The sequence below is a fragment of the Cupressus sempervirens genome, chromosome 10 (genome assembly GCF_028749045.1).
Source record: "Cupressus sempervirens isolate cs-2001-9-10 chromosome 10, ASM2874904v1, whole genome shotgun sequence".
NCBI classification, from domain to species: Eukaryota; Viridiplantae; Streptophyta; class Pinopsida; order Cupressales; family Cupressaceae; genus Cupressus; species Cupressus sempervirens.
In genome coordinates, this window is record NC_143127.1 from 883053106 (window position 1) to 883068357 (window position 15252).

General features: G+C 34.3%; 1 protein-coding gene across 3 annotated transcripts in view; it reads right to left on the minus strand.

Moving 5' to 3' along the window:
* Positions 1-14321, minus strand: part of LOC149536813 (uncharacterized) — a 57466-nt gene extending 43145 nt beyond the window's left edge. The window contains exons 1-3 of one of the 3 annotated variants that reach the window (XM_089804654.1): positions 13397-14321; positions 11755-11894; positions 11457-11519 (exon numbers count right to left, since the gene is read on the minus strand). In XM_089804654.1, the coding sequence (XP_089660780.1) occupies positions 11457-11519; positions 11755-11894; positions 13397-13996 (803 nt within the window). In that variant the 5' untranslated portion in view covers positions 13997-14321. Of the gene's footprint in view, positions 1-11456; positions 11520-11754; positions 11895-12255; positions 12346-13281; positions 13299-13396 lie in introns of those variants that run through there. The other 2 variants (XM_089804655.1, XM_089804656.1) reach the window with 2 other exon arrangements.
* Positions 14322-15252: the final 931 nt, after the last annotated feature.

The following is a 15252-nucleotide window of genomic DNA, read 5'->3' on the forward strand; positions in this document are numbered from 1 at the left end:
TCAAATTTCACATTTCTACTAATTTCAATTGTTCTTTGACCCAGAATAAAAACTTTGTAGCCTTTGGTTGTTTCACTATATCCAATGAGTATCACCTTCTTTCCAGATGGTTCTAGTTTTGTTATTTTCTCTTTAGAAATGTGAATATAAACAAGACACCAAAATATCCTCAGATGACTTAAATCTGGTTTAATACCCGTAAATACTTCTTCAAGAGTGGTGTTCTCTAATATTGAGTGTGGACATCTGTTTTGAATGTAAACTACAATGTTCGATGCTTCAGCCCAGAAAGAAGTATGAAAGTTTTAATCGTGCATCGTTGCTTTGACTGATTCAATAATTGATCTATTTTTACATTCTGCAACTCCATTTTGTTGAGGATTATATGGTACGGAAAACTCCCTCTTAACCCCAATAGCAATGCAAAAGTTTTTAAAAATTTCAGATATGTATTCACCTCCATTGTCTGATCTTAGTATTTTTATTTTCTTTCCTATCTGGTTTTCAACTAGAGTTTTGAATTCCTTGAATTTTGATAATACTACAACTGATTCCTTCTATTTTAGGAAGTATATCCAAGTTCTTCTATAATAGTCATCAATAAAAATTACATAGAAGAGACACCCATTTAAAGAAGGTACAAACATAGGACCACAAAGGTCAGTGTGGATAAGTTCAAGAATAGATTTTGATTTGTGAACACTTTTAGGAAATGATTGCTTAATATTTTTGCCTAGGGCACATCCTTTGTAGATACTTAAGTGATCAGTTTTGAGACTAGGTAATCCTTTTACAATTTTTCCTATAGATGATAATGCACGATAGTGAAGATGACCTAGCCTCCTATGCCAAATGTCAGTAGAATTTGATGTTTCATGAATTAGGGCTAAATTTCGATTATTACAAAGTTTATATAGACTTTCGTCTCCGTATCCAATAGAAATAGCTTTCTTGATATTAGAGTTCTTTGGCCAAGATAGAACTTTGTCCTCTTGAAAGGTGACTATGAATCCTTGATCAGCAAGACTAGAGATAGAGACCAAATTCCTTTTTATAGCAGGTACATATAAAATATTTTTTAGTTGGAGAGTAATTCCTGAATTTAGATGAATTGAGCATGAGCCAATACCTTTGATCGGATGAGTAGAATTATCTCCAATGGGTGACTTCTTCTAAGGAGTATTCTGAAAAAATATTAAATTTGTCTCTAAAACCTGTTATATGTTGAGATGCTCCATTATCTATAATCCAAGTGTTTTTGTTTGAGTTTAATTCACTTGAAAGAGATAAATAAAATACATAGTTTTGTTTTTCTTCTTTCTCTACTTTCTCTTCTTTGATTTCTGCTAGGGTTGCTTGAATTCTCTTTCATTCAGGGTAGAAGTTGTGTAAGTGACCAATTTTGTCACATTTGAAACATTTTACTTTAGACCAATCTCGTTTCTTATATGGTTTGTCAAATTCCTTCTTATTATGTTTGAATTTTCTTTTCTTGTTAAAATTTGCATGAAGAGCTTGAATGTCTCCCTCTTGATTTATACTTAGTCCTCTTGAGACTAGTCTTGATTCTTCCTGTGTACATTCATTTTTTAAAAATTCAAATTTAAGAAACTTAGGTCAAGAGCTTAGACCTAGAATATATGTTTCCCAAGATAGAGGAAGTCCTCTTAATGCTATCATGATAAGTTCTTTATCATCAACTCAATTTTCAATTGTTGCAAGTTGATCTTTTAATTCAGAAATTCTTAGAAAATAGGACGTAATTTATTCCCCATTATTCATCTTTATGTACAGTAGATCTTGTTTTAGAGTTAACAGTCTACTAGTATTGTTGATTTCAAACATGTCTTTAATAGTAGAGAACATCTCAAATGCAGTCTTAAGACTAGATATAGAAGGAAGGATGTGATCTTTCACAGAGTCTATAATAATCTTCATAGCTTTGTTGTTTTATCTTTTCCATGTTGTTTTATCTGGATCATTTCTAGATATGGATTTATTTGATTCTATGTATTCTTCTAATTCCATTTCCCTTAATATTATCATGACTCGAATTTTCCATAATGAAAAGTTTGATGCTCCCTCAAGTGTATCCTCTAATCTTACGTGATTAACCATTTTGATTTTGAGGATAAACAAAATTTAAAATTCTGAGATTTTAGATTTAATTTTGAATAATAAAGTTTCTTATCAGAATGGCTCTGATACCATGTTAAAATTAAGGATCTCTGATAGATAAAAACTATTATATCAGAATTGAACAATAATAGATATTCTTACTTGTAATCATAGACTATAGAAACAGAGATGCAGATCTTTTTTTTTGAATGGTAGTCAATGTATATTGATCTTCTATTTATTGCTTCAATAAAGGATCACCAAAACTAAATGTATTTAACTTGAAGAGAATATAAAGCAGATCGCTGGGACTTGTATGCCATGGATTGATGTTATTCTCAACAATTTGCTTGCCACATATATAAGTGCAAAGAGTCACGTCTCCGTAGAGACATGACTCTACATGACCTCATGCCTCTACGTAGGCATGACTTAACAACTACTAAACATAACCGATTATTAACCAATGCATATAGGCAGTGTACATGACAAGTCGTGATTTGTGGCAGATGTAAAGCCCCAATAACCTTCAGGACAAAAGCCCAATGCACATTAAGTTTGTTTTATGATTTGTTTTGAACACACAAGTGTGTGTATATATATATATATATTCCACTGGTCATATATATCAACAGATTTCAGTATACAGCATTACTTCAACTGCTGCTATACATCAACAATTAGATGCCAAAAATGATGAAAAAATATGCTCCAAAATTGAAAATTTCTTCAAAAACACTTGGACTCTTTCAAACTTTGCAAATTCAATATGGAGAAGGCAGCAAATGAGGCATTTTTAGTGGTAGATGCCAAAAACGTGCCCTATCATTGCTCTAAAATCCAACGTTTTTTGTTGCACATGCCATGGGACGTTTTTAGCCAAAAATATGTTTCTCAAAGTGTGAGATCAAAACGTTTTGGCTTCCAAAGTTGAATATGTATATCACAATGCAATGGAAAACACTTAAAATGTCAAATTGATTCTCTTTAGGCCAAAACGTGAGCCAAAAATGGTGTTTTTTGAAGATTTTTCCAAAAATGTGCCCTTGGAAGGAACTTGAAATAATGTTTTTTAGCAAGATAAATCCATTTTCAATGTTGAAAAATCCATGGCTAAGCAAAAACGACCCTAGTAGAGAAGATTTCGTGAAAAACCATGAAGTAAATCTCCCACAATCTTCAAAATCAGGTTCTTGGAGGCTCTTTGCATGTGTTCTTCGAAACACAGGTTTCATGAGGGCAAGAACATGAACTTTTAGTGCAAAACGCACCTTTTAGTGTCCATAGTATGTTTTAAAATATGCATAAGGTGAAAATCGCACCTTTTGGTGTCCATTACATGTTTAAAAATCCCTCCATAGTGCAAAACGCACCTTTTGGGAGGCATGGCATGTTTTAAAATATGCATTTGGTTTTAAAAACTCACCTGTTTGGGGTGATTGCATATTTTAAGTGAAAGCTCACATTTTAGATGCAATAACACATTTAAGTTATAAAACTCACCATTTTGATGTCAATGCACATTTCAAGTGAGTTATATGCAATGACATCAAAAAGGTCCACTTTTTAACATGCTAAGACTTCAAAAAGGTCCACTTTTGATGGACTTACTTTTCTAAGTTGAAAATTATATGCAATGGCATGTAAAAAGTCCACTTCTGATGGATTTTACATGTTATAACATATAAAATGTCCACTTTTGATAACTTTTAAGTGATTTAATAAGCACATGTCAATTTAAATTCATTAAAATATTACTTAAGTGGGACATAAATTATATTTACATATCATATTAATAATATAACATGTAAATACCATTTAAAAGGTAATATTTACGATTTAAATGCTAAAAATTAAACTGAACTATATAGTTAATATAGGCACTTAAGTGAAAAATCAAAAAGTAACTCAACTTAAAATTATAGCATAAAGTGCACTATAGTTACTTTAAGTGAAAATTTAAATGATAAAGTAACTTAAAAACATCACATAAAGTGAATTTAAGTTATATTTTTCAAAAAGTGAATGTCAAATTAAAAATATAACATGATATTTGTAATCCGTGTTGTTGCATCAAAAAGGTCCACTTTTTGGGCACTAAAACGACCATATCTCTTGACTAACAACTCCGATTACGCTCTAGGTTAGATCAAATCAAAGAGGAAATCGAAAGCCATGACTAGAGAAAAATTAAAGGACTAAAAACCAACAAGCGCACACTCAAAAGCAAAGAAAAGGATGATGAAGGCCTTAAAAATCAAGCATAGGCTTGATAGAAAGAAAAACGAAAAGGACTTGACGAAAGCCTTCAGTAAAACAATTTGATATACGAATTGGAGTTGATTGATCGACCAACATTCAGCAATTGAATATCAAATTCAACTTAGAGAGATCTAAAACTAGTTTGAAAAAGTTTCGAACTGTTACCTACATTTTGTGGTGACAAAATGCAGGACAACAGAACTGTAAACAAAAATCAAAAATCTATCTAGTATCTAATATGATACGACTTAAATGATAAATCATTTAAATTACCATTGGTTTTGCATTAAAAACAACATTAAAATGAGGGTCAAAATACTTTACTTATTTAATATTTTATTTTATATTTACTTTTTAATCAGGAGACACCGAGGAGACTTCACTTTATGGATTTGGAGACTAGGAGTCTTCTGGAGACTTTGTCATGGAGTCTCCAACCTTCTTTGAGGTCTCTAGAGATGCAAAAAGTCTCTAAGATGCATCTTTGTCTCCAAGACGAGTCTCGGAGGGGGAGAGTCACCTATCCTAGTAACACTAGTTAAAGTTCTCCTATTATGTTCACTCTATTCTAACTTTGCATGCAACCATTGTAGCTCTATTTTGGGCATGACAATGGTTTGTAGTGTGTATTAACCCACTTTGGCAAGATTTGTAGCAGGAAAATCCACAGCTGATTGAATTAGGCAATAGTTACAGAATGAATGTTTTCACCATGAATTGTAGTTATTTTGTTTCAGCTGTAAAATCTCTAATGTAATGCTCTCCATGGTGGACAGGAACTGTTTAGCAATAATTATGCTTTGACATTTCAAAGTGAGTGGACAGAGTAATGTGCAAGACGAATATTATTCCACCACTCCAAAGCCAATGGATATAGCTGATGAAAAAGAAAACACATCAAATATGAAGATAGGTAGGTAAACTCACCATATATCCATTTTTTGTGGACCACATACATCTCCACATGGGAAGCATGATCTGAAAGGATTTGTTACGTAAATACAATGTGAATCTTGTTTGCATAGGTTTTAGATAGTCACGATGTACTTATTGTTGCATGTATTATGTTGATACCACATCTGAGTGGACATAAAAAGGTGAATATGTGAAGAAAAATGAGACGTTGTCGCCTCTTTTGATCCATCTATCTTTCCTGATTTCTTAGTGGAAAGTGAAGAGCCATTTATGTCACTCAATCTATTAATTAAAGGCTTTGTTCAATAATAAATATAATTACTTTCTTGTGGCTCTCTTCAATTGGAAAGGGGCTCTGTTGGCAATTTGGCTAATGTAAACTGATAGGTATTGTCATTAATGGCAACATTATGACATACAAAGGTCACTGATGTTAATAGACAAGTTCAGCATAAGGTAACTTAGAAAATTGTCTTAGACAGGAATACAATGCACAGGCAGACTATTTTGTTCGGCAAGGTTTAGAGAGAGCAGATATAAGCTTGCGAGCTTAGAGGAAGTTAGATTGGACATCATAGAAGCTATGTTCAGGGCCGCTAAACATTATGTTGAGTTTTGCATATGTTTTGGTTAGTTTTGCTGAAGGCAATTTTACATCACAGGAACAGAGTAGTCAGCATAGTATTGGCAAATTGGTCAAGGAGTTGATTTGGCTTGTCAATCAAGAACTTTACAAGGTAGGGACGACATCCTACATGTTAGCCCTCACATGGCAGATCCTAATTTTGAGTTTTGGAAATGTGTGAAGAAGATCAAGGTTGATAGTATAAAGATTTTCGTATAAAGAAAAGAAGCTTTTGATTAGCAAAGTATGCAATTGTATTGTAATGATATAATTGTTATGTAAGCACTTTGATGCTATTGTATAGATGCAAATTTGATGGTTATAGCAGAGCAGGTCACTGTTATGAATGTTTTTGAGGCAAGGAACTACAAGGACAATCAGATATTGAAGATATCAGCATAGTCAAGGTTTTTGTATTTATCTATACTACTTGTAAAGTTGTATAAGATTGTATGAGCAGTGAGCTCCATCTTTGTATTGTAAATATAACTCCTCACAGGGTTAAGGCTTCTAACAAGGATAAATACACAATATGCATATAATAGACTCCTAACAGAGTCAACATCTTTTACAAGATACTTTTGGTTAGTGGATCATTTTGTGGGTACCATCCCCATCGGGGTTTTCCCTTGCCTAGGGTTTCCCTAGTTAACAAAATATGATGTTATGAGTTTTCTTATGTTGTGCATGGTACTAATTTTCAGTTTACTCATTTATGCAAGTTTAAGGTTTGCAATTGATATCCATAGTAGGGCAGAAAATTGTTTGTGGTATACTGATTCACCCAATGGGCTATGAGGTTAGTGAAGAAATATTAGAAGTATGTGCTAAAGCAATGTTAAATTCTAAGAGGGAAACTGAATACCCTAGATGGAGAACATATGAAGAGAAATCAAGTGCAGTGAGAGAACAATTATACAGTGGAGCTAGCAAAAGAAAAGTAGCTAAAATGGTAGAGAAAATGGTAAATGAACAAGGCATGAAAAAAGAACAATGGCAAGAGACAAAGAAAAGGATAAGTGAAATAAAGGTTAAACTTGAAGCATCTAGTAGCTAAGCATCACAAGAACACATAGCAGAAGAGGCAGCACAAGAAGCTAAGGATGATGACAGTAAGGTTGAGGAAGACAGTGAAATCACACAAATTGTCACTTCTAGAAGATCTTCTAGGACCTCACCTGCAGTAAAGAAGGAAGATGTTGGAAAAGCAGTAATAACTGGCGTTAAAGAGCAGAAAAGAGTCGCTAGACAAACGGATAAAGCACATGGGCCAGTCTTTAAGAAGCTAAAACATACATTTCAAAAAATAAGCAAGAAGGATAAGGAAGCAGAAAAAGAAAAGAAGAAAGAAGAAGAGACTGCAAAACAAAGAAATGAAGAACAAATTGAGGAGCAACCATCAGACTTAATTGCAAAAAGAAAGAATGGAAGCCTAAGATAATAAAGATTATAGAAAAAATTGATCTTGATGGTAGCCTAGATCAGGTGATAAAGTTCTAGTGGAGATATAATGTCAATGATCAGAAACAGTTAGAAAATGTAGTAGTAAAATATCTTTTAAAGTTTAAGAGAAATGTTGTTGAGCTTAAAGAGAGCATAGCAGATCACTTGCAGAAAATTAGAAGGAAGGAAGCTAAGAGCAATTGAGGAGGACAAGAAATTAAGAGAAGTTACTGTTAGCAAATTATGTAATTTGGTAAGCTATGAAGATTTGAATAATGTTCTTGAGAACATGAAGCCATTATTGAGAAAAAAATTGAGGACTATTGAGATTATGGCGGGACAACATGAAAAGATTCAAGATAAGATGATAATATAATGATATTAATGTCAAACAAGAAACCACAAGGGTTTATGGGACTAAGCATACAAACAAAAGAGCCGATCAAAGCAGGTGCACCAAACGGTGTCATAGAAGAAACAGAGAATGTAGCTCATACAATCGTTAATGATCCTATGGCCATGAAATCTAAGAAGAAATTAGTAGGTATTATAAATGAGCCTAAAATTGTAAGAATAGATGATAAAGAAGCAGAGGAATTTGTGAGCACAGTTGCACAACCAGCTGTTTATATTGGTGGTGTGCCAACTATCTTGGTGCAGCTACAACAGGAGAAGACCCATTCCAAGACTAAACCATTACTGATGTTGGAAATTTGCATGAATTGGCAACATTATGCAAGAAGCAGTGCAAATGACAGAAGAGATTAAAGATGATATTATTAATTCCAGTCAACAAGACAAGGATGCCAAAGATGAAGATGGAAAGGATGGACAAACAGAGATTCAATTAGAGGTTCAGAGATTGGATGTACAAGATCAAGTTACTGATGTACAAGAAGAACTTCATAATGCAGAGTCTACAGTTGAGCGGGAAAAAGTTGATCAGTGGGATCAAACCATTCAGTGAGATAAGAATAAGGTAGAGGACACTATACCAGCTGTGGCAAATGAAGAAGGATCTTCATTACCCACAGGATCTGACTCCATAGAGAAAGTTTCATCATAATAGAGACCAGAAACAGAGAAAAATGACTTCACAGATAAGAGATCAGAAGAAGTGCAGAGGTCAGAGGTAGAACAGAGATCAGAGGAAGCAGTCCAGAATATTTTGACCACATCTCTTATGCAGACACCAACTAAATCAGTGGATAAAGGTAAAGATATTGCTAGTATTCCAGCCCCCACATTTCAAACATTACTAGCCAGTCCTAGCATTGGAGGAGACATAACAAAATTGATGACAGAGGACATGGATGAGGAATTTTTTATGCAATTGTCAGCTTTTGCATTTAATAAGGCAATTGAGAAGTCAGAGAAGAAGTCAGCAAACACTCAGAAGGTATTAGAACTAGCATTGGACAGACTTCAAAAGACATTACCTTTTTCAGTACACTTTGCAGACCAAGACAGGGAGAAGAAATTAGAGAAAGTAATTGATGAGTTTGATGCTCATTATACCACACTTGAAGAATCAGTAAGAATGAATGTTTAAGCACAGCATGAGGCAAAACTTTTTAATCAGGTATGTGAGAACATCAAGAATGACTTATCAGTTATAGATACATGTATAAAAGATATCAGAAAATGCATAGCAGATGGTAAGAAGTTATACATTGAGTGTGCAAGAGCGCACAAGCATATATCAGATGTGAGTGAAGCCATCGGGGAAAGAGAAGAGGAATTATTGAGATTGGTAGAGGATTTGAAAGGCAGTAACTTAAGTGTTATTGATTTGGACAAGAAAGTTAGTCAAGCTTATGATGGATTGCAAATTCTGAAGCATGACAAGGAAAGAATTATTGGAGATTCAATCTATTCAGAGATCATTTAACATCCAGAATTGACTTATTACAAAAACAGTTGGAAACATTGATTAGTGCCAAAAGATCTTATGTTAACTTTGTACCTAGGAACTTAATGGAGCAAAAGTTGCAGCTTATGGAATTTGTGCCTTAATTCATGTAAAAGAGCAAGTAAAAGCTACATGGGACACAGAGTTTCAGACCTTCAAGAGAAACTTTTCAGATTGTCAGGCTTTTACATTGAGGTGCAGTTTTGGGAATCAAATTTTTTATTTGTATAAAGAGTTTTGACTCACCTTTGTCATTGATGTCAAAGGGGGAGTAATAGTCGGTGAAAGTTTTTGTAAAGGACAAGTTATACAAAGGGAGACTAGTAGATATATGCAAGTATGTATAGATTATATTCTAAGGGGGAGCATATGTACAGAATGTATAAAGTTCGGATAGATGGTATAAGTAAGATGATCCACATGTTGAAATTTTGTTTTAGCCACAATTTTGGAGTTTTGAGATTTTGAAGTATATCACTTAGCCAAGTTCTCCCTATGTTGCCATCAATATCAAAGGGGGAGACTCTTGGCAATTTGGCTAATGCAAGTTGATAAGTATTGCCATTAATGGAAACATGATGACATACTAAGGTCACTGATGTTAAGAGATAAGTTCAGTATAAGGTAATTTAGAAAACCGTTTAAGTATCAGACAGGAATACAATGCACAGGCAGACTATGTTGTTCGGCGAGGATTATAGAGAGCAGATATAAGTTTGCAAGCTTAGAGGAAGTTAGATTGGACATCATAGAAGCTATGTTTGAGGCCACTAAACATTATGTTGAGTTTTGCATATGTTTTGGTTAGTTTTGGTGAGGGCAGTTTTACATCGCAGGAACAGAGCAGTCGACATAATATTGGCAAATTGGTCGAGGAGTTGATTTGACTTGTCAAATCAAAAACTTGACAAGGTAGGGATGATATCCTAGATGGTAACCCTCACATGGTAGATCTTAATTTTGAGTTTAGGAAACGTGTGAAGAAGATCAAGGCTGATAGTTTAAAGATTTTGGTATAAAGGAAAGAAGCTTTTGATTAGCAAAGCATGCAATTGTATCGTAATAATATAATTGTTATGAGAGCATTTTGATGGTATTGTATAGATGTGAATTTGATGGTTATAGAAGAGCAGGTCAGTGTTATGAATGTTTTTGAGGCAGTAACTACAAGGACTAATCAGATATTGAAGATATCAGCATAGTCAAGGTTTTTGTATTGATCTTTACTTCTTGTAAAGTTGTATAAGTTTGTATGAGCAGTGAGCTCCATCTTTGTATTGTAAACATAACTTCTAATAGGGTTAAGGCTTCTAACAAGGACAAATACACTATATGCATGCAATAGTCTCCTAACAGGGTCAACATCTTTTACAAAATACTTTTGATTAGTGGATCATTTTGTGGGTACCATCCCCGTCAAAGTTTTTCTTTGGGCAGGGTTTCCCTAGTTAAGAAAATATGGTGTTATGAGTTTTCTTATGTTATACATGGTATTACTGTTTAATTTACTCATTTATGCAAGTTGAAGGTCTGCAATTGATAACCATAGTTGGGCAGAAAATTGTTTGATTCACAAAACCTCCTGCCCTCCCCTAGTATCCCCTATTTCTAACAGGCTATACATGGAGATACTTCAAAGATGAAGGATTGTGGGAAAGAAATACCACAATCTATGTGACTTTGTTCCAATTTATTTCCTTTGGAGGAGACGAAGACTTACTTTTAGGGTAATTCGTCTTCTTTTCAGGTCAATTTAGCTCATGATGTTACACCTATAATGGAGACTTTAGAAAGGATGTTGACTATTTGCAAGGTGGTGCAAAAGCTGCTTTCACTTCTCAGATATTTAAGCAGAGGGCTTTGCAGAGGACATCAGCTTATGCAACCTTTCTGCCTTGGCTAACGTATGAGGATGCATAGCCTTGGGAGAAAGGAATAATCACCCTCAGTGAAAATTTTCTAGACCTTGAACATGTAACTTTAAGCTAAATAAAGTGCCTACAAATTATTCATTTTTAATCCTCTTCCTAAAGTAAAGAATCATTCTGACAGAAACAAAATGTTACCTTATACTAAAAGATGTATCCGTATAGAAATTTATACAATGAAAATATCAGAAAAGATGAAAAAATGAAAAAGTAAGAGATGCAGCTATTGTAGCTCTTATATAAAATATCTTACCTAACAGGCTGCAATTCGGAGAGCTCCAAAAGTGATCCCTCTGCTGTAGAAAAATACATTGACCTGAAAAGAAAACAAAAAGATGCCCATAGTTAAAAAAATATGTCACAAATCCATCAAATTTGCAGTAGGATTTTATAGACTGTAACCTATTTTTATTTAATATTATCATTCCAAAGATTTTTACAAGCTTTCCCAGATATTATTTTCACATTTCATCCTATTATAACATTGTTTCACAATTTCCAACCATTCCTTCACTAGCAAATTATTTGCATGGAAAACAGAAGAATCTTACTTTCCATCTACTGATGGAAACCCTGATCGCAAAGGAATGTTCATGCTTGAATCTTCATCTGACGTGTCTATATTTGCCATTGATTGGAATGACGGCCCACATTCCACCCACAAAGGTTGTGTGTTGGCATCCATTGTTAGCTGCAAAGTTGGATTAAAAACAGTACAGATTGGAATGGTATATACATAACCATATTTCTTGATAAATAAGTAACGAGTAGGAAGATTATACGAAATGCCTGATTTAGTCAACACATTTAAACAAGAACAAAAAATAACAGAACCCTCAGATAGGAAAGCCTATGAATCTCTGCCCATTACACCCACCTAAAGACGATACAGCAGCTTATGCAATAGAGAAGAAAACTTAAATATCTAAGAACTATTCCACTACTATCAATTCAGAGAACTTATAGCAACCTTCCAAAAGGGAAAATAAAAAACAACTGCTAAGTGTTGTCCCTGCATAAAGTAAAGGACATCAAGCTGCCTTTGTTCTTACATTTGATCTTGTGGCATCTCTGGCCACCAAAGCCAATTAATACAGTTAGACTCCAAATTTGAGCTGAATTTACTGGGATTTAGCATCATTGCAACTGATTATCAAGATCTGAATGAACTTATGTGAGAACTGAACTATGTTTCCCAGTGTTCAGGTCTGTTAGTTAAAAATGTTCATTTATAGGGATTATATTATATATGTCTGCTTTCAGCAAATACCCAAAAGAGCATTATGTATGCCAAAATATGAATGATTGTAACTGAGGAAGAATTAATAATGAGTGATTGCAGATACAAAGGCGGGAGATTAAGCAACGCTTACCTTGCAAAACTTTCGCAACATAAAGAAGAGGCAAAAATGTTATATTAAACCACGTAATCCTATTTGAAGAAGCCCGGAGAAATAATCAAAGATGCAGAGACGTAAGTATTTTTCTAATCGAGGAATATTAAAGCCCCATGATCAAATTGGAGCTCTCTCTCAATTAAAAGGTCTTGGCTCGCTATCTGAAAACAATTTGTAACGCAATAGAAGATTGTCTAGACACATGCCTATCCAATCTCTCCAAGGTTATCGAATATGAATTTAGCAGTTTAGGTCACGGACCATCCCATGTTTAAGAATGTAAAATCTCCTTTGAACATCAAAAGGGCTAACTGATCAGCAACAAGCATACCCTTTGCTATGTTCTCTAATGTTTGGATCCAGAAAAAATAAGTACTGCAAGATGAAAATTCACAAGTTATTCTAGAACAGGATGGAATTAGTACGCTAGTACAGGACATGGATCCGTAACGAAAAGGCCGAAGCGGATATTTCACCAAGGTGTCCACTCCTCTTTTATTTTTTCAGTGTGGTTTTAAACATTTCCACACATACACAATCAAACGTATGCACTCTCTGTTTGTGATTGTCTAAGAAATATTAGTCTGCGCAACAAATTGGGAGGACATTTAATCAACAAAACGTTTACCAAAGCTATAATGAATGCGTTTCAGAAATGGGAAAATCTTATTTTATCTGCACCTGGGTCAAATTCTATCAGCTTGGTAGCGTAACCCACGCCAGCAGCGTTTATGTATATAAGATTGAATGGATTAAAGTCATGGAAAAAGAGCCTCGGTCACATCTAATTATTCACCTGGTACAAATATCCAGCTTCAGACAAAGCGGTAAATGTATGATTGACTGCAAAAACCGAAGTAGCATATCCCGCAGAGGGTTGCAGTTCATGAGGAGCAATCACCCAGTTCATCCCATTCCAAAACCTTTCATATATTGATCCACTTTCACCCGTAATCCAGACAGAGGTCTCTGACATAACTGTGAGGGACAACCTCTTCCTAATAACAAGAGGTGGACCCAATTCCTCTTCAGCCAATAAATTAGACTCGTCCTCGGAGCCTCGATCAAATTGTTCTTCCTCCCTAGAATTTGGATTATAGTCATGTGGGTGGCTACTGTTTTCATTATCCTGATTAAGGTCTTCAATGGTTCCAATTCTGAAGCAGTTGCCATCATTGCAGCTCAATAAATCAAAGGGCAATTCCAACTGCGTCCACTTATTGGAGTCGCTGTCATAAGCCCAAAATCTGTCCGTCAGCTGCACAAACTCCTCAACATCTGGCGGATATGTGCACTGCAAAGATTGAGATAAAGCAAAATAAACTGTGAATTCAAGTATGCCAATTGCAACAACCCAAAGGAACTTGTGGGTGTTTTTGTAATATAAGCATCCCATATTATAACCTCCAAGTGTATATTAATGGATAGCAATGGCGTGAAATGGGCTAATCCATGCAAAAAGATTACAACTTTGTTGTGTCTGAAAATTATGGCATATATATTGTTTGTTGGCTCATTCATTCATCTATGGCCTGTTTTGTGCTGCGTATTAGTGTGGGTATAGAGGATTCTGAGAGAGAATCTAAAATTCATGAGGATTGATAACGGTGCCTCCGAGCTTAAAGGGAGGATGCGTACCAGTCAGTTAAACAGCGACGGGTGCAGGGTATAACATTAGAAGTCACACCTGGCCACATCAAAAGGTTGGGGATGATGAGCGTGTGTGTTGTAATTCCAACCCTCTGGGTAATATTCAAAGGCTTTGGTGGGTGCGTCACATGGCATTTGAGACGAGCATGGCTTTGGGAAACACCTTTATACATTTTCTGCAGAAATAGGACACATGGATGGTCGTAATTAACTAGTCGATTTCGTCTCCACTTCTGCATATTCCAATTCGGCGGCATTCAGCTTAATCTAAGCTCGACATTGGAGGTCCATATTCCGTATTTCATCAAGTAATGCAGGATGGTTCAAGGTTAGTAGTTGAATTAGTGAATGAATGTAATCGTATGCATCCTCCCTAATCTGATTGAAGGCTGTAGTTGTTTAAAATATGGGTTTCAGTTGATTCTATTGTTGATCACGGATTCATTTAAAATTAATAAAAACTAGCGGTTGCATTAAGATACTAGCTTATATATATATTTTTTATATATATCTATTTGCGTAATTCCATAATTTTCATCATCGCATATTTATGTGAGCCTAAGAGACGTAAGGAAATGATTCGAGACTCTTGATCTGCCTCATTTCCTCTCTGCAATTTTTATTATTTTAATTATAATTATAGTCTATTTTAATTTTTATTATTTTAATTTTAATTATAATTATAGTCTCGGCTTAATTATATATAAGTTAAATATATTTGAAAAATAATTAGTTATAGGAACATGTTTTATACAATATTAAGTAAAGATTAATTTAAATGGATAAAATTATGAGAGTATTTTGTTAAATCTTTGATGAATATGAAAACATATCTTTAAAAGAAATTAAATTTATGTTTTATACTATCACAATTGGAGACATTTTGGATAAAGTTCAATCCTAGTAAAAAAAATTAAATGGTCTTAATATAGTATTTTTTAGATGTTTCTCTAGTAATTAGGTTTTCAATAAATATGGATTCCCTTTCTTGAGTTTGTCAAA